At 39.0% G+C, this 20,299-nt stretch overlaps 1 protein-coding gene across 2 annotated transcripts in view; it reads left to right on the top strand.

Moving 5' to 3' along the window:
* Nucleotides 1-20,299, top strand: part of LOC128258471 (G protein-coupled receptor kinase 2) — a 51,441-nt gene that overhangs the window by 23,256 nt on the left and 7,886 nt on the right. For both annotated transcript variants that reach the window (XM_052990110.1, XM_052990103.1), the window contains one exon: nucleotides 1,559-1,995. In XM_052990110.1, the coding sequence (XP_052846070.1) occupies nucleotides 1,944-1,995 (52 nt within the window). In that variant the 5' untranslated portion in view covers nucleotides 1,559-1,943. The remainder of the gene's footprint in view (nucleotides 1-1,558; nucleotides 1,996-20,299) is intronic.

Genomic DNA, 20,299 nt, shown 5'->3' with positions numbered 1-20,299 from the left:
TGAAATGGCCATATTCATGCCCATTCGAGGACTGAATAATACATGGCGAACGTAACGTAAAAGCCACGTTTATTAGAGGGGGGTTCCAAATATATTAAGCTTGATTGGTCCTGCCCTCCCATTAGCATTAGCATACGCATTTCAGAAGCAATTAATTTATCCCTGGACGGCAAAAAAGTGGCCTTTGTTTTTGCTTGCAATTTAAATTTGTTTTTAAAATAAACACTCGCGCATGGCCACACTTTCCTGCCTTGATTGATGTGCCTCCAGCACATGGTGCGGTTTGGATGGCTGTTCCATAACAAATAGATCTATATGTAGCCCCATGAGTTCATTTTTCATTAAAAATTGCCTATGCGCGAGATCCAATAATTAAGAAAACACCAACAATTTTATGACGCACATAAGAGTAGATAAGTGCAAATACGGCGCCGCTGTCATCAATAATTTTTTTGAGACTAAAAAAACGATTGTTGAAATCATCTGGTTGCCATACAGCTCATGGACCCTACGAACTTGTAAATGCCTTCACGCAGCAAAAGAAAGCTTGTGTCATTCAATTATTTTGCTATTAGTTGCTCGTGACACTCGACTTTACAGGGCATGCCCACACGTAGAAACGGGGTCCCAGCATCTACACCGGCTTTCGATGCGTTTGGTATCCGTATCCCCACTCCCCACTTCGGAACGCCCCTTGTCAATGCGTCCATGATTAATAAATGCGACACACTGTCGACCGCAACATTACTGACACCTCCAGAAGGCCAACAGCCATCAAGGTGTGCTAAGTATGCGGGGGTTTTCCAACTCACATCCCCTTTTTGCTGCGCCACAGCCACAAGATGGAACTCACTCACACCTAGAAGTACACCGTCAAAACAGCTTTTACTAATCGGAAATCATTATTAATGTTTATATTACGAAATAATATTTTCATAATTTATTATTGAATGTTTAAAAAACATAAACTTTGCTACAAACACATTACAAACCCATGATCAAACGTGTATAGAGATAATTGTACGATACACTTAAAATGTTGTAGCTGTAAATTCAAAAAATGTTATACTTTAGGATCAGGACGTTATATCTTTGGGATTTTTCTCAGTGCTCAAAAGCAAACTTTATCTTCGCACGCAGCTCTTTTGTCGAAAACAGGTGACACAACAAGTACACGTAGACGCAACGTGTACTAACTTCTCTCAAGAGGCGAACTTGAACCACAAAGAACATGATATATATATGCACATGCGAATACTTCAAGTATTCTTAAGAGCAGCAAAGGGGTATTGTGGTTTATGCCTGGCCCTAAGGAAAATATAATTAAGTCTGCTTAATAGTGACCGCAATTATTATTAGGGAAGTCTTTAAATAATTGCTAGGTTATTGTTAAACTCCACTTCATTCAAGCCAATATTCGGTCTAAAAGAAATATGCATGAAAAATAGTTCACAGAAGGTCATCGGAAATGGCCAAGTTGTATGGATCCCCGCAGTCCCTTGTCAAATCCAACTAACTAAGATATTTATATGCCTTTATCGCTTACGTTTTCTTGCAGATTGAAAAATATCCATTTGCCCGCAGTTCCACAGCATTCAATCAAGCGCAAATTGGTTCAACTTGAGAAAAGGGCACATTTTCGGCCTTGCAAATTCCAATCTTAAAACTAAATGACGCCTGTGTCTGAAACTGAAACCCTGCTGCCAAATACCGCAACGCTGGAGGCCAGACGACGGTTACAAATTAGCCAGCCAGCCGTAGATTTGCAAGTCTAAGAATAAGAAGTCGCCCAGTTAAAAGCAGAGCGATATCCCTGTTGAACGGAACTAGGAGCCACGGTCGAAAACAGGAGCCACATCAAAGGGGAGGACGAGCCAGTGCCACTGAGACTATTTTTTCTAGAGCGCAAAAGGATTCATTAAAAAACCGCCAACCTGGAACTAATGGAATTAGAGAATATTGTGGCCAATACGGTCTACTTGAAAGCAAGAGAAGGTAAGTGCCTTTATTTTCCGAGGAAGTGAATATTTAAATATTTGTGCGTCGAATTCGTGCGCACGAAATAAGTTGGCCATTACAATCATTATATATGTAAGCATTGTTTACGAGGCACAATTTTTTTTTAACTTGTCTTGTTAGCTTTAAATTTTATGTGAGCGCAAATCCATAAATTGTTTACAAAAAAATTTGACATTGGTAGTTTTGAAAATTCCAAAAGGCTAATAAACAGTTTTAGATGGGCTTATGTAGGTTTTAAACTAAAATCACATTTTAGGCTTTGCGATGACAGCTGTTCTTAGTACAATAATCCTACTTAAAATTTGCTTTAATTTAATTCCTTCCACAAAACTCCTCTCCATACTTTACTTTATAAGCAGGCACGTGCTGAAGTGTCCTGAGCTGTCATCTTGTCATCGATTTTTGCTGCCCCACCTGGCATTAGGTGGTCTATTTAATTGTAGGGATTGAAGTTGGGCTCAGTTTTTGCCGTAGACAAGGGGAGGATGTACTAGGGGGTGTCTCAGCCGATTTTGTCCTTTTGCCTGGTCCTGGGCTTTATCTAGAGTTAATGAAGCGTTAAATGTTTGCGCTCCAGCAACTTATTCATTTTCATGCTCCATGGTGTCGGGGCTTTAAGTGCTCTATTGGACGCACCCGCAGATAAACTTCACTTTGTTATCGAGGTCACACTTCAATTGCAGGGCCCACACACCATTCACCACACACCACTTCCCGCCAAGTTCACTGTCATCTTGGACTCAAAACTCCGCCCACTGGCGGGTTTTCCTTGTGGCTTGGCGCCTTTGTTCTGTTTATTTACAGCAGAGTCAACTTTGGCGATTAGGTTGTGAGAAATTTATGCAAGGTTATGCATTAGAGACGGCGATTGAAGTTTTGTGCAAGGCACCACAGCCAGTAAAGGTCACCTTCAGATTCAGCCCAAGTCTTGCAGTGCCCAACATGTTGCATGCCCCAACTTTATTGTATCCATTTTGCATGCGCCGCCCAATCAAATATTTCATTTTAAATGTTATTTATTTTATTGCCGTCTGTCCGATAGTAAAAGCAACCCCCCACCCGTACGTCCCTTTAGGGCCGCCTCAACAGATTTAAATGACAGAAACGTGCGCGAAATTTCAATTTGTAGTAATGTAATATTTTAGAGCAGAGCGGAATGAAAATGGGCTAGGCAAATGGATCTCTGAACCGGGATGAGCATACACATTTGCAATACATTTTACGAGTCAAAAAGTGAGTTTGTCTTTTGAGAGGGAGGAGGAATGGGATAAAATGAAGCCGTCCCGCCAACTGCCGACGGCAACGAGGAAAATCCTCTGCCATAAAGTTTTTCTAGACTTATTCGCCTGCTTTTTCTTCTGCTCCTTTCTCCGGAAAAGTTCTGCTCTTTCCCGTCATATTTTCTGGCCAGCAAAGTTATTGCTGAATTCTATACTCCCCGCGTTGTTCGAGTACCAGCTGAAGTATGCAAAAACGAATGCAAATATAAAGCAGAATGATTGTTTGCGTCGGAAGAATACGTTCTTTAGTCACTCATTTACAAGGACTTATTGCTGTCAGATTGGTTAAGAAATGAACACTCGGAAAGGCCAAGGGGATTTAGGGCTTTACTGAATGAATTTTATGACCAACTCATTCTTTTGTGATCTTTCTGTCAAACAATTTTAATTAAGATTATTTCATAAAACAACTATTAGAGACATGTGTTTTTTGTGCTATTCAAAATTAATTTTTTAATTGTAGTTCCTTTGGTAAAATTCGAACTAACCACTTTATATAGCAATATAAATGGTAAATAAGCCTATAATTTAAGGGATTTAAGTTTAGGCCTGTGAAATGTAAATCGAACAAATCCCTTTAAGGAACAACATACATTCTAAAGTAATTTATGACTAGTTGAATTGGGTTGTAACTAGTCCTTTTACCTAATTAGTTTCCTTATTCACCTAATTGCTGTCTGTCACACGGCTACCATAGATTAGCAATTGTTTTTTTCCGGATTGCCATGTATCGGCCCACATGTTCAATATGATACTCTGGTATCTGAGATGACCCCGAATGAGTGTGCAAGTCAAGTAGAAGTCATTGGCTGTCAAAGTTGGTCTGCGAAAGCAATTCTCTCCTATCAGTTGTCAGATTGTCGCTCGTCGCCTCTTGTTGATGTTATCTGCAGTACGTATTTACATACTATATATGAGACCGGATCAGAATGGATGGGGATTGGGGATCAGGGATCGGCGGTCGTGAGCGACCTACGTCATTCTGCGGAAGCAGTGCGTCACAAAATGCTCGCTTATCGCTGGAATTTTGCTTTGTTGGTGGTGCAAGTGGTGCGATTCTGGTGCTGCTTTCCGAGATTGCTGGCTCATCCAATGGCTGCAAAGCCACGCCCCACGGTCAGCAACAACGAACAGCTGCCCTATATAGTTGTTCTGGCTAATTGAATGTATTCCTTAATGACTGCCAATGCCAAACTCGTCTACTTTTGCACTGGCATTTGGGAAAATTATGTTTTCATTCCCAACTGGACTGCTATTTCTCCTCTTGTACTAGCTTTTCTTATTTTTTGCCGTCTCTTCTTCGAAGTGGAATTAAAATGGAGTTCCATTAAAATGGTTTGCGGTAGAGGGGAAAAACGTCGCCATCGCCGCATAAATTTTACCCTAATGCCTGGTCATAATGCTGATTATATCAAGAGGCAGACGTTGAAATTCAGTCTCCGACGGGGGCTCCTCTGCAAGTCGGATTGAAGTGAGATATTTAATTTGGTCCCAGCTTAAAAGTTTTCCGCTGCACTCTGGATATCATCTGGACCAAGTGCCATAAAGAGTAGAATTTATAGTGCGATAGCGAATTAGAATTCCCAACTTAAAGATAACAATTAAAGTGTGGAGATAGAAGCTTATCGCCGAACTAAGAAACAGGAGCCGTGCGCTGGCTTTTGATGTCTTGAACTCAACACACTCAGCGACGAAAAAAATCTCGATCTTACATCGAAAAAAAAAGCTTATGTACGTTGATTGCGGATTCATTCATATGATTTGAGTCACTGCAACAGGAGGTCATTTTGAGCCTTTTCTAAGTATTTTTGGTTGTCAATATTTATAAAGTATATATATAATATAATCTATTAGGTAATTTTTCATATTTTAAAACCCGAAATAGGTACAAAGCTCTTACATTATCTTTACCTCTTTCTATTGACTCTCTGTATTGTTTCTTGAAATACCAAAGGAACTCGGATCCTTTTTAAGGTATTAAGCCTTGAGTATTTGTTAGTTTTTCGCTGGCCAAGTAAGCATAAAGTGAGGTGCCGCCGCGTGGGTAATGTAACACAACGGAGACACACGCCAATTCAGTTCCCGACTTGGAGTCCCCAGTAGCTGCTCTTTTTATCGAGTGGGTGTAACAAGCTCCTAGTTATATTGTACGTACGCTAAGTAGTTAAAAATCTAGATGTTAATTATCGCACGCAAACCTCGGGCAAGTGGCGATGGGCAGAGTAGTCTAAGTCAGGTTGGGTAGCATATCAGGATGACGGACGTCCTAGCTCCCCAGCAATGTGTTTGGATCCACTGCCTGCAGTCTGTGGTGTCTGTCTTTTGCGCCCTTTGGTCTTTGCTTTGCACGTACCACCCTCATAATGAACACATGAACCAACTAATCACGACGAGAAGCTGTATCTGTGCTTAACCCCCTCCATCTCTCTGGTAATTGCAATCAAAGCGATTGTTGTTTGGCAAATTGAAGACACATTGATTGTTGCCACGCACCACATTCACTTTAATTGTATATGTAAAGTGCCGCCAATTCGGAGCTGCTACAATGTACATGGGGTGTACATTAACAACCGGCAACTAAAGCCAAATATATGTATATAATAATGTTCAGTGTTAACATTTACGGTCACAGGAAAAAACAATATTTATTAACACTTTGACGTGTATCGAGAAATATGCGAATAGTCTGCAGAGGAACTTAGGACTTATCTAGAGAGAAATGAAAAATATTAAGGTATCGAATATTAAAATCAAATTAAGTAGGTGACATGATTAAACAAGCCTTTTTTGATTTATAAAAATATCAAATTTTTTTTGGATATATATTTATTTTTATCACTATGATAAGCTGCTTCGCAAATTTGTTGCACTCTAATTCCTTAAACCATTTTCCCTCATAGATTAATGGTTTATATCTATGTATACGGTATTTACTTCAAACGACTGGTCATTAAAAGTTAATCTCAAAATCAATTGACAAAGGAAACTATTATTTTTTGTACCGATCAGAACTTCAATTATTTGGGACTATAAGGTGAGTCTATAATTAGCTAGAAGGAGGAATACCAATATACCCGACCTTTGGCTAGTGTGGATCTCACATGATGCAAACAAATCTAGCCCAGGACTTTGCTGTTTTTTCATACCCTTGCTGAAAGTATTATAGTTTACGTTTACGTTTAAAAATAAAAAATAAACAAATATTTTTCGATCAGCATGACCAAGCGACTCAATTAAACCTTGATGAAACATTCCTTAAAGTCTTTTTTCTATTGCGTGTATTTCATAAGTCGGAAAAGGCCCGTTCGGACGACTAGATAAAAAATATACATACAATTTTTGTTATGGCTACAAGGGTATATAAACTTCGGCTTGTCAAAGTTTGCTTCCTTCTTTGTTTTTTTGCGCTTCCGCTGTGGGAATTGAAGAGATTGCTTTTGAAAAACCGGTAGCTGCTGCCGGGGGAGTCGCAAACACACACTCTTTTTGACGTAGGCAAACAGCAATAAACAGAACGGCAGAAGCAATAATAAGAAATAAAATCGAAACGTCGACCCCTCGAAGTTTGGGAGCAAATCGCTGTATTAAGTGACGCGCTGCTGCGTCAGCAAATGAATATTAATCGGAACACACATAATATACGAAATGTGAGTATTCAAATACATTAGAACGTTTATCATAAACTTTTGTCTCGGCAACATTTCCCATTTTGCAATTCCGATTGAACGGCTGCGGGGAATCCCCAACCTCATTAGGTGAATTTAGTTGAAGTTCTCCGAATATGAGAGCCTTAAAAGTAACTTGTAATATAATATATACTGTGGAAGAAAGCACAGGGCGAAATGCGGCAGGATGTGATCCAGCATCGCAGTTGAGTGACCCTTACGTGCTTTAAATTTTATGCACTAATGACCGCAGAGACGACACAGGTTCATATAAACACAAATTTGATCCTGCGACAACATTTTTCCAGGCTCGCCGATTAATGGTGCCAATGGCCAACAGGGCGTATGATTAATGTTTTAAAATTGTATGCGAACCGGAAATTAAAATAATTTAAGCACTATACTGGGAACTAGAAATCGATATGGGCTAGCTAGCTCCGCAGGGCAGCCTCGACAAACTTAATTAAATACACAAAAAGTTTACCGTTATTTCTTTCGAAACTTTTGTTAACTTCATTTAAAACTTTTTTCGTTGTATTTTAAAAAGTATATATATATTAATAAAGGTCTTTTTCTGATTGATTGTCAATCACTTTTATCACAATTTCAAGGGAATATATTTTTTTTGCTCTTTTGGGTTTAAATGCTTTCAAGCTATCACCTTTTAAATATAATTTATTATATTGCGCTACTGCTAAGCCACTAGTTTTCTATATATATACATGTGCCCGAATATGTGTACAGTTTTTACCTGTATCTTTTGAACTCGAGACACGCAGTTTGCGTGGTGGTTTTGGGGGCGTGCGCATGGATTATATACAAAATAAATTGGAATCTATTCACTTTGGCTGTCGGCTATGCCCAAAATAAAATTGAAAAGCAAAGAAGCCGCCGGCAGCAGCTGTTTGCTGCTGATGGTGGCAGGCGACACAGATCGACAAACAGTCGGATTTGTATTTTATAGTACATTGTATACAGACGAATATAGCTAGGGAGAGTCTCGAATAGAGCGATAAGCCAGGCGGCTTAAGCGCCATTAGCCTGCCATGAGCCCACGTCCATTGGACATGGAGTCGGGACCATAAAGCAAATTTATTGATTGTTTTGACAATTAATTTGTTATACTGTGCATTATTTATTTGTGGTTGTGATGGAAGGAACAAAGGCCCGACGAAATTTCATGCAAAAATTTTTTTTTACTTCTTATATTTGTTTACGGTCCTCTCTCGGCTCGCTTCAGCTCTAATTTATTTTTATTATGTTGGATTCTTGTTCTAATTTGCCAGTCAGAGGAGTGAGGGGTGCAACAAGCGTGCCAGACTCATAAATTAAAAGCATCAAAAGTCGAAAAGGGATGGGAGTTGCGATGGATTTTCCTGTTGCTTTCGGCGGGGTAGCCGCCCAGATTGTGATTAATTTGTCGGCATGGCAACGCGACGTATGCGCAATGCACGCAAATGGAAGTCAGACAGAATGTCTGGAATTGGGCGAATTCTTCTGCTCTTCTGGTCAAAACAAGCAGATCCCGAGGATAACTCGCCTATTTGTCTTTGTTAAGCAGAGCCCTCTCTCCCATTTAAAGACCTTCCTTATGATTGATGTCCTCGGGGCGCAGAGAGTGTTGCCTGCCTTTAGGCGCTGTCGCTTGTCATTTTACGAGTCGGATGAACAATGCCAGAAGTGAGCCACTGAGCTTAGACTGCTCCTGTTAAACAAAAAGAAAAAGAAACGCCCATAGCTTGCAGATGGAAGAGGCGGCTCCTTTTCACCCGTCTCCTCAAAAACCCGGAGTTTTATGTGCTGGCATAAAAAAGGAGCCTGAGGAGAAGCGGAACGGAACTTGACCTGGCATAAAATTGCCGGCGTTTGCCATGAAAACGTAAGTGTCGCAGTGAAAATTTTTGCTGATGAAAGCCATGTGAGTTATATGAAACACTGGGCGGCTGACTGATGTGAAATCGATACATATTTATTTGGTACATTTTACGATTATGCCTGGAGGCTCACCTTTGCTTGAAAGTGTGCAGCCAGAAGACACTTCACGGACTTTCATCGAGTTATCCTCTGATTAAACTGAAATAATATCCCCCTAAAGGATAATAGCATTCTCGACCACTGTACGAACAGGTTTTCCTACTACAACTACTTCTGCTGACAACGTGTCATAAGCGATGTGAAATTTCGCCATATAAATGACAGCCTTTCAGGTTTATGGCAGCTTGCGATTCTCACGTGCGCTTCGCATATCAATTTCGATTCAATTTTTGACAGCATACAACGCATCTATTATCCATTGAGCTGCAAAGTGCCAAGTGCGTTGCCGTAGCCGATGCACTGGCCACTTTAATTTCTAAAATGCAGTTTGGGTCTTTACACTTCATTGGTTGCCAAATGTGCCAGCAACTTGCAATGTTGTCAGCGGCAGCAGCAGCCTGCAACAATTCCCCAAAGCAAATAAATAAATGTCAACGGCAAATGGGGAAACCAAAGGTAAGCCGCTCGCTTTTTGCTGCTGAGGCTTAAAAGCAATTATAAAATGCAGCGATAGATAAATAAATGTGTAATGTGTGTGTACCAGACAGTGGTTTTCAATTTCCATTTAGCATTCGGCATTTGTCATTTCACCATTTACTATTGAAATTGCAGCATAAACACAATATAAGTAATTCAGTACTGACCCTCATTCCCCACATCCAGAAAATGTTGTTTGAATTGATTTTATTTATTGTTAGCCGACGAGAGAATTGCAAATGCAATTTCAATTAAATCGTTGATGCCACAAAAGCTGACGAGCTTGCACTGGCAATTGAAATCGCAAAGCAAGAGCAGCTTATTGTTTATTTGGTGTTTGGGTGGTCGATGTTTAACTTGGCTGCAACGTGGTCCCCAGTGACATCCAGCCGCCATAAAAATACCAAACTGAAATCAAAACCAACTGAGGCATATGCGAAAAAAACAGTATACATCCTAAAGGTCACTTGTCTTTGTAGGCACACACGAAAAAGGAAATCAATTTCCATATGCGATATAAATCAAATAAAGTTTTTTTTTTTTTTAATTTTTTAAATAAATTTAACATAAATAATGTTAAATAAAAAACGATGCGACCGAATAATGTATAATAAAATTGATTTTATTGTTTTCTCCCCGTGTAATCACAGGGCATAAAGAACTTAAATAAGAACCGAATCGTCATTCTCTTGGATTATGGATGCTGGACTTGTGGTTGCCTAAGGATTACACATGATTACATTCTAGCTGAAACCAGTAAAGAATGTGGTTATTAATTTCAATAGATTTATGGCAAACAGTTTGCAATCATGTGTAATGTCTTTAGTTGGTTGTTAGAACTTTATAATTAGCTTTGAATGCCTTTATTTGTTACTTTCGCAAACCTTGAGGCCAAGCTTCACATTTTTCACCATATGCTTATTATCCCCCAAAGGCGGCCGTAAATTCCTAGGCTGTAATGATTTTCGCCTTGTGGCATTGGAAGGCAACTAATTACAGTTTCAGGATAAAGGATGTGCTAATGGTGAGTGCACTTTCTGCGTTGCGTATTTTGTGGTGCATACGCAAACGCTGCTTTAAGGAATGTCTGAATTTCTGTGGCATTTGGTATGCGCATTTTATTATAATTACTACTTACAAGCTGTCTAATGCGCTCAACGCGATTGGCGTGTGTACAGAAGGGATGGGTATGGTATGAGTACCATTATATCATATTATAACATGAACATAAGCCGCTTGCATTGCGTTAGACGACTGTCAACTGGCTTTTGTCGCTGTCAATGCATTCTGGCATTGCATATTTGCTTTGCTACTCGACAGCCACCGCCTGCTGATTGTTTGAGTGGGTAGTGGGTGGGTAAGTGGTGGCTATGCGACTTGTGTGCTAGGTTTGTCAGCTAAAAATAACACACCCATACGAATGGAACCCACCGAGTGCGAGTGATTGGCGATAAACACCACCAGTCGCTCAGCCAGATAAGTCACTTTTTTTTTGCTTCTTGAAAACGTTTAAGTTTTGCCAAGACATTTATTTTCTTACGCTTGGTTCTATTTATGTTGCTCATTGTTTACAATTTTTAATAAAATCGTCAATTTCAACGTAGTGATTTCGTGTTTTACATACAATTAAAAAAATACCTTTATGTTTAAATTCAAAAGTTGGTACAAAGAAGGCTTTCAACAAGAGATTTGAATTTTGTGCACATGAAGTCCAGCTCCTGCTACTTCTGGTTTTCCACCCAACACCATTTGAGATTCATCTGTTAACTGCCGATAAGTCATGCAAATTGTCTGACAGTGAAAGTGAGAGAGGGAAAAATGGCCGGCCATCAATCAAAGACACGGCAGAAAATTTCTGGCTTATGATAACTAAATGCAAATGAAAACCACCAGATTGCAGTCGAATGGCAGGGAAAATGAGCAAGAGTAAATAACGAGCATCGATCATGTTGTTCGGCTGTCAAATGAGCTGCCAAACAAGGCCGGTTAATGTGGGAATGCGGCATGTGTGTTTGTTTTTAGCTGTTTTGCTGTAGCTGTTTAGGTGTCTGTTGTTGGCAAGAGCATTGGCAAACATTTATCTATCGGCAAGTACGGGCTGAAATTAAATCAAATGTTTGGCAAAATGTAAAGCGTTTAATTGACTGTTTGCTCGGCTTGCCGACTTGCCAACTTGACTTCACTCGACTGCAATTAATGTCAAGTCAGCGGACACTGATGAGCCGCCAATGAGGGCAACTAATAAAATTCATTTATAAATAATTCAATGGAAAAGAGAAGCAGAGGCATAGTCGCAGTGTCAATTTATAACAATTTCGCAGGCGTTATACGTCGTTCGGCTTAATTGATTTGTTTTGCACCCAATAGAGAGGCAGTCATTTATATACACTCACAAGTGTTTGGCATTTGAATGTTTGAACGAAACGAGCCTTGCCAAATTGGCGTAGATTGAGAATAATTTTATCCAGACGAGTCGTAAAACCAGAATGCCGACCCCGTGTTATCAGCAATCCACGTCTCCTCTGCAATCTTCTATCTCGGCCATGAACGGACCAAAATAGAAAAATACTTAAAAACTATACATACAAATCCCGACTGATAAAATGCAATTAATCTGTAGCGGAAAAGCATACAGATGTTAATCGAAAATTCCTCTTAAAGCCGTTTTAAAAATATTTCCCTTGCAACAGCTGCTTGGCTGCCCAATCGCTCTCTTGCTCAGCGATACATTACACAAATGTTGTACAACTTCGAATGCAACCATATGTGCAACAGTGAGCAACAGCGCAAGCAGCAACAAACACTATTATTTTTACAGAAATAGTTTTTCATATCAGGCACACTCATTTTTCTTTACCAGACCAAATATTTTGACTTAGCTTTTTAATTTCTTTTAATAATAAAAGTGTTATTGAAGAATAGTGTACCTTACTCAGAATAATTTAAGCAATTTGATGTTAGTTATTACTATTCTCAGTAGTTAAGTTACGGTTTTGTCTTGGCACCTTTAAGTTTAGAACTGCAAATATTGTTTTTAATGGGTGTAGTTTAGTTAAATCCCTTCACTATGCACTTTCGAGAATTTTTGGCACTCAACTCTTTTCTATGCAATTGAACACTTCTCCAACAGATGCACACACGATGAACTCTAAAACAAATAAGCAATATGAAAGGAAAGACTGAAATAAAATTAAGTCTAAAGTAACGATATTAATGAAAACAAGTGAAAATGGGTGAATGGGTCGAAATAGGAATTTCGATAAGTTAAGGATACTGTTTAAATGGGCTGTACATTTTTCATAAATTTACAGAAACTGTAAGAACTTCGAAATAAAACTGTTGAGTAATTTATTCAACTACCATCAGTATTGGTATTTTCGATTTTCGTTATTCGTTTCGGCCAGGCTGAAACTCCGGGTGCGTTGGCCAAAAACGCTATTCGAGTATCAAATCACGACACGAGCAGCACGTTCGGACTGTCAGCGCTTGGCAAAAATTATTTAAATTATGTACAAACTACACTTGGGAAAAATTTGAAATGCGAGACACGCGCCATGTGCCGCTTTTGCTTGTTGCTGGGCCTGTGCCTGAGCAATTTGCTTTTGTGTGAAAAGTTTTTTGGCAAGAACTTTTTCGGGATTCTTGCCTGATTTGTGTGCTTAGAGCCGCATTGTTTTTCGGTCGGCAAAGAAAATTTCACTTTAATACCTTGAGAATGGCAGGAGGAACGTGCAATGTCTTTGATCCAATATGCAATTCCAAGTCCCTGTTTCTGCGGCGTGCCTTAAATGCTTTTGGGTCTTTGGTCTAAGACTTGTTGAGAGTGTGGAGGCATTTGCATTACAAATGCCTTTTAAACAGGCTTTTACTCTACCTGGCTTTATTTTATTTAATTATCGACAAGGCGAAGAACTCAAATTTCTGCACGGAGTGGAGCGGCCGAAGGTTTCGTTTCGCGGTCTCTATCGAGGACCTTTTAAAAGGCAGGCAACGGCGACACAGCAGCTTTGATGTGTTTTCTCGTCCTTGAAGTTGTCCCCTCTCGATTCCACGTGCGCGCCTCATGTCCTCCGCTTTTCGACGCTTATCAAAAGGTCAAAGTCCTTGACAACAGTTGTGTGAGTTTGAGTTTGGGGCTGAAAGGCTGTCGGTGATTGCAGAAAAACATCCCGAAACAGCCAAATTGTCATCCATTGAAACAACCTAATGGTAACGAGGTCAGCTGCCGCACACGCGGCGTCTGACTAATAAAATAACGTTTTATTGATATATATTGATTTTTTAGTTTTTATTTTCACTTTTTTATTAAAATTTAATGAGATAAAACTCTGATCGCTTGTCCTTATTGTTTGCTTTTATGTTTATTATAACATTACGAACGCTTCTTACCTAGGAGCGAATTTATTTATGAGCGGGATTTTCTTGGCTGTTCAACTAATTTCGCCCCTGTTTACCCATGTTTAATTATGGCCGACGAGCAGATGAGAAAGAAACACATTGTCGCATGGCCAAATATGGCTCTTTTTGTGTGCGTGCCCCCCAGGTTAATACAATTTGCCGAGAATGTGCCCTTTAGCCCTGAGGAGCGTAAAGGTCGGCTTCGGGTAATTACAAGTCCTGGACTACTGGCATGCTGGCCAATTTGCCTAGATAAACTGATTTAGCCGAAAATCAATATTAGCCCAAGCTAAATCAACAGACCCGTAAGAGTCCCGCCCAGCTCTGCAGCTGATTGCCTACACAAAAAGTGTATTAAAAACATTTACCAACGCAACAGCAAATGGAAAAGATGACAGAAACCAAACGGCGGAAGTGGTGGCCATAAATTCCGTTTCCGCAATCAAAAAGAAGATGGAATTTCAATGCGAAAAAATATACTACAAGGAAGGGATTGGCACACAAAATCGCACAAAATAGTGTTGAAGGGGCCGAAATAAAGTGCCTTAGCTGTTGAAAAAAAAGGTCTAATCTAAATTTAAAAACCATTTGTACATTTTATATTTTTTTACATACCCCGTTTAAGATATATACCCCGTTTTAATAGCTATTTATTCCTTTTTATCTTTCATTTTTTTATAACCCTAAATAAATTATATTTTTTCCCCATTTCAGTTTGAAGTTTAGTTTAGTAGGGTGTTGAACCTAAAAATATATTTTTTGCATTAATACTTTCCTTTTTTTATCCAATTAAACTGAGCTGACTTGTCCCTAAAGTTTTCTTAAACCAATTACATCTAAAAGTTTCCAGCTGAAGTTTTTCATTTTATTAAATAGTTTGTCTTGTAAATTTCAATGCAGAATAAAGTTTTGTCAGTCTTCTTCTCCTTTGCATTTCTGTACAAGATATTGGACAATAGATTTTGTACGACTGAAAATGTCATTAAATCGCTCACACAATCTGTAGAAAAAAGCGCACACTTGAGTTGGAAAAAGTTAAAAAAAAATTGAAAAGGCTGGTGTGCAGCCAAATAACAAGTTTAATTGGCTACTTTTCATAGCCACAAACGAAACCAGTTAAATAATTGTGTAAAACAGAAAGCAATAATTATAATGGCCGACAATTTACGCGAGAACTGAGAATTCATGCAAACCCTTTGTAAATGGAAATTTTCGCAAATTGGGAGGAAAAGGAACTTGAAGCAGGGCATCGGGTTAGAATTTGAGCAAAACAGGGAAAGCCGACATGAAATATATTTTCAAATACAATGTCACAGGAGCAGAATAAGCAACCACAGCCAGGAGTTTCAGACTTCAGCCCTTGAGTATACGGCTCGGCTGAAGCTGTTATACAGCATAAATACAGCTGGGGTCAAAAAAATAGTAGTGCGACAATTAAGGCTCAGGACAACTTTTCTTTGAGTTTATCATAACAAAATGTGGTTAAAAAACCTTTGATATTGTTTTAATATTTCAAGGTCATAATAATTATTTATTAAAATTTTCTTTTTAATATACTTTAGTAAATTATTTTTAACCATTTAATAAAATAACCATCGCATATCTCCACTTTGTATTGAAATAATAAAATGTTTTAAGTATTTGACTTTTTTTTAAGTTAAACATTTAATGATGGCTATTTCCACAAGTTGAACAACTAATGTTGTTTTGACCCCAACTGTATACATATAAAGAGTTCCCACCGGCACCAGTCCTCTTTCATATGGAGAAACCAAACTTATGTGCGGGTATATATAAATTCGAGGGGGCACCCGACCCACTCAAACATGCAGCGACAATTTCCTTGAGTGGGATACGAGTTTTCCTTTTTTAGTTTTTAGTTTTCCTCTCCGCTTGTGCTCGTGCAATTTTTATAAAAGCAACAACGTTAACGACAGCGAATTATTATAACGAGAAATGCACTTGAACGCTGCAGCAGGATATATTATGTATTAGACGGTGGAGAATGAAAACTAAGGCACACGATTGGTTAAGTGAAACGAGGCGGGAATGCAAAATAAAAAGGGTTTGGCGTGAAATTAACCACACTAATACTAATTTAATAAATAAAAAAAACTTTGAAGTAGTTATACAGTTTTTCTACACACACTTTTCTACACCATCTTTTGTGCTGGCCTTAAAGAAAAGAAAAAGAGACCATAATGTGGGGGCAAAATGGGCAGTTTTGCTGATGAGAAAGTAACTTTTTCCCAACTAATGGAGAAAAAACTGGTTTGAGAAGGATAAAATGGAAAAGAGCAGGTGCCATTCAAATTTAATAAACTAAATGGCAGGCAACGGAATTGTAAGTTGCTTTTCCGAGCTCTCTGCCAAAGTCAACATACGATATTTTCTTTTCTAGTCCGCATTACTTGCCACTGCAATATTTATACCAGAATTCAAAAACATTTCAATTTCATTTGATTTTGAAATCCCACCCACATCCGCTGCCACAGAAGAGGGAACATCATTTATTTACAGCCAACGTCACGTAGTGCTCCCTCTCTATTTGCAAAAATCTATTTTGCAAGTCCATGCTAACAAGGAAAAAATATAAATTTTGATAGAAAGACTGGCCAGTGCGCCTGATGCCCGACTGCCATTTTGGACGATGTTTTCCAGCTGAAACAAAGCCAAACCGCAGTGTTTTCAGTGTGTTCAGTGTTTTTATTCAGAAGCAGGACGCGGGTGCGTGGCCTTCCGCCCTTGTTGATGTTTGCACAGTGCTTTTTCAGGGTTTTGAGTCTCGCGGCGGTTGCACAAACTATTTACCAGCCGGCAATGTCAAGTCAGTTGTGCCAATATTTGCAATTCTGCATTCAACATTCAGGCTTTAATTAAAAGGAGAAACGGAGAAATTGGCCGGTCTTATCACTTTTTATATTGGCCATTAGGAGCAGGATTTCTCCAAAAGCAGAGGTGCCGTGCTATTGTCTCTGGACATTCTCAGGTAGCTCGTAACTCGCCCGGGGAGCCATTAAGCATACGCAGTGTGGTGCTTAAGCACGCTTCCTCGGCCATGTTTACGTTTCGTTTATTGTGCGTTTTACGACATCATGTGCGTCATATAAACCGAACCGAAACAGTGTGAGCCAGTTTATGCTCATTTATTGGATTGGATTATGCTAAGGAGCCAGAGCCAAAGAAATCGAGGTCCAAAAAGGAAATTAAAGGTGGCAAAAGAATACTCCTCGGCCACTTTGTATTTGAATGAATAAACTAAGGGTCATACATATGTGAATCACAACTTGCCCGCTTGATATTTTCACAGGTTTTCATACGTTTACGCTTTTAACGGGCAAAACGTGCTGAGGACATCGAAGGATACCAGTGAGATACAATTCGTTTTACACTTCAAGGGGTTCTTTACCTAAGTTTTCCTTTTCCATTTCCTAAAAATACAAAGCTTAAAACCATTTTTCGGGCCATTTGAAGTAGGGTCTTTGGGGACTTAAGAAGGTTTTTAATGACGGCGCCAATGAATCAACTTTTCTTTATAGTTTGCCCTCAAGTTAACTATTTTCTGCCCCTCGGACGAAGCCATTAAAGAACGGCCACAAAAGGCGCCAATTCTGCGTCTGCCGAGAGCAAATGAAGCTTGAACGACGGAAAGACGGAAAGACTGAAAGACAAAGCAAACGAAGCAGCAAATTGTGTGTCCCAGGTTTGCTGTTGATGGCCAAGGACTACTCTGAAATGAAAATGAAATAAAACAAACTAATAATGCTGGACACTAAATATTTTATAATGTCTCCCCGTTGTTTTATGGCCATGCCAGGCTAATTTAACTCTTGCCCAGCAGTCGAAAAGGCACCGAAAAAAGAGTAATTCATATTATCTCCATCGCCGAATGTTTGTTGGCCACTTGAGGAGGAACTCCAGATGATTTTGAGGCCATTTCGATGATGCGATTTGTATAGCCGCACTTTTCGTTTTAAATAGCGTGTGCATAAAATTTTAATAAAAATATTTGAGTTTCTGGATGGGTGTTCCAACTTTTCATCTACAAGCACATCAGTTCAAGTGATTGCCGATACTTGTGTCCGTAACAAAAAAAATACACAGGGAGAATGACCCAACATTTTTTTTAAAACATTTTGATTGAAATTTTTTGTATGTTTTTTTTTAATAATGTGTTCCATATGTTTTTATGGTCTCTGTTTCGTAATTTATTAGACCCATTTATACTGGGTAAGAGTTAATTAACTTAGCATCCTGATGGCTCTTCCACTCTTTAAGGGACATTTTTGGTTTTGTTTTCATATATTGCTATAACAAATTCCACTTAATAGCCAAACTGCCCTTTAATTGCTCAGGATTTTGATTGTATTTTTTTGTCCAATATCGATTTTTATACATGTGTGTACAGTGTACACTGTACAGCTTGTGAAATTATTTTATCACGCATTTAATTAGTTGGTTAAACCCATTTCATTTGGTTAAGTGTGCAAAGTGCCATTTTGTGCATCACTGGACTTCGACCTTGATGTAGGGTGGGCACTACATATCGCATTCAACGCTCCTGTGTGCTACCCGTAATTTAAAGGCTTTGCCAATCAAAGACCCATTTACATGCATTCCATGTGGGCAGCGTCTGATTTTATTTCCCTCACTTTTTCGGCTCCATCCACCTGCCGAACGACCACCCACTCACTGAAAACACCCACCCATCGACGTTATGCGACGACTGCCAATCAACTTTTTCGATTGCCGGCGGCGTAACTTTTACGGCTTTTTGTTGTTATTTTGTATTTTTATGGTTTTTTAACAGTAATAATTAACTTAATGTGCGCTTCGCTGTAGGTAAATCGGCGGCATAACGCTTCGCGATTCGTTTGACGTTGTTATTTCTACTGCCGTCTGTTTGTTTTGCATTAGCGGGATGTATAAAAACTGCTGTTGAACATTTTCGACGCTGCTTTTAATACATGTTTTTTTGTTTTGTCGGTGGGTCGCTGTCTTTGTAATCACAGTGTGACGCTGAACTTGAAACAATCAAAACGCAGACAGCGAAAAAAAGGAGACAAATGAGAGGTTAAGTGGGGTTGAACAGCAGGATTATCCATTCATCAGCCTGTTCGAGTGGGTAAGAGTAATCTTTAACATCATTTAATTTTAGAACATTTTTGGCCGTTGAATTAATTTTCTTAGAAATTTAGTACCTCTCAATGCTAAGTTTACTTGTTTTTGTTACTCAATGCTGCTATTTAACCTAAAAATATAACATATTTTATTAATTTTCATTGAAAATTAGTACCTCTCAATGTTAAGTTAATTTGTTACTCAATGTTGCTATTTAATTTTTACGCAAAAAAGTTTATTTTTCTGGAAATTATAATTATAAATGATTGATTTATAGATGTCCGTAAATATTTTATTTCTTTTGTGTAAACAAATAATACGAGTTTGTTTGACACCACTGGAATGTAAACTTACACTTAAACCGATCATTAATAGTTACAATTATAATAAGAATCACGTTTGGTATATATATTCAGTTAATGTGACATACTGCATTATTTTGTTGGGTGTCTAAAAAGCATATATCCTCAGCTCAGTTAATGAGCTTTAATTGTTTTCAATACCCGCCTTTAGGATACCCTTGACTCAAGCTGAAGATTAGGTTTCAGCCCGACCTCACCGCCTCAGAAAAGATTTCCCCTGTCAATCGAAAGCCTTTTGCGATATGGCTCCCTGAGGGCCGTGGTCTTGAGCTTATTAGCACGCACTTAACCTTGGTCCAAGGCTCTCCAGTGGGCCAAATGGAGTGCGGACCATAAATAATTGCAGTTAACAGTTGGTGGCCGCCTCTTTGTTTTCCTTGGCCAGTGAAAAATGACATCAAATTACACTAAGGCGAAAGAAGGAGACAACTTGACACTTATAAATTGTGTCACATACTTTTGGCGTCCAGCGACAAAAATTGATCATAACGATAGGGCAAGGTCCATAAAACTTTTCGACCAAAAACTTTTAATGCGAATCGATAAATCAGAGAACGTTTAATGTAAATTGTAATTTTTTATACACTATGTTCCCCCGGGCTCCAAGATATCCCTGCTTCGTAATCTAGTGTCAACTTGTTGAGTCGTAAATAAAAGGGCGACTCCAATGTCCTCTCGTCGCCTCACGTCGCCAGTGATGAGTCCTTATACTCATCTTGTGCTTTTGCGTCTGGGCCACTCAATTAGCCGGCAACATTGCGGCCATTGCAGTTGTCAGTCGCTTCGGCTGACAAATTGCATTTGTAACCGCTTGACTTGCTGCAAAGGGTTTGTGGTTGTATCCAAGATGGGGTCGCTATTTTTCTTATTGATTGGTTTTAATTGGAAAAGCCATCAACCGCAAATTAGACTTGCGATGGCTTCATTAATAAGTTTTTATAGC

Source organism: Drosophila gunungcola, chromosome 3R (assembly GCF_025200985.1).
Source record: "Drosophila gunungcola strain Sukarami chromosome 3R, Dgunungcola_SK_2, whole genome shotgun sequence".
Lineage (NCBI taxonomy): Eukaryota > Metazoa > Arthropoda > Insecta > Diptera > Drosophilidae > Drosophila > Drosophila gunungcola.
Note: the sequence above shows the minus strand (reverse complement) of the source record. Positions and strands in the feature narration are given on the sequence as shown.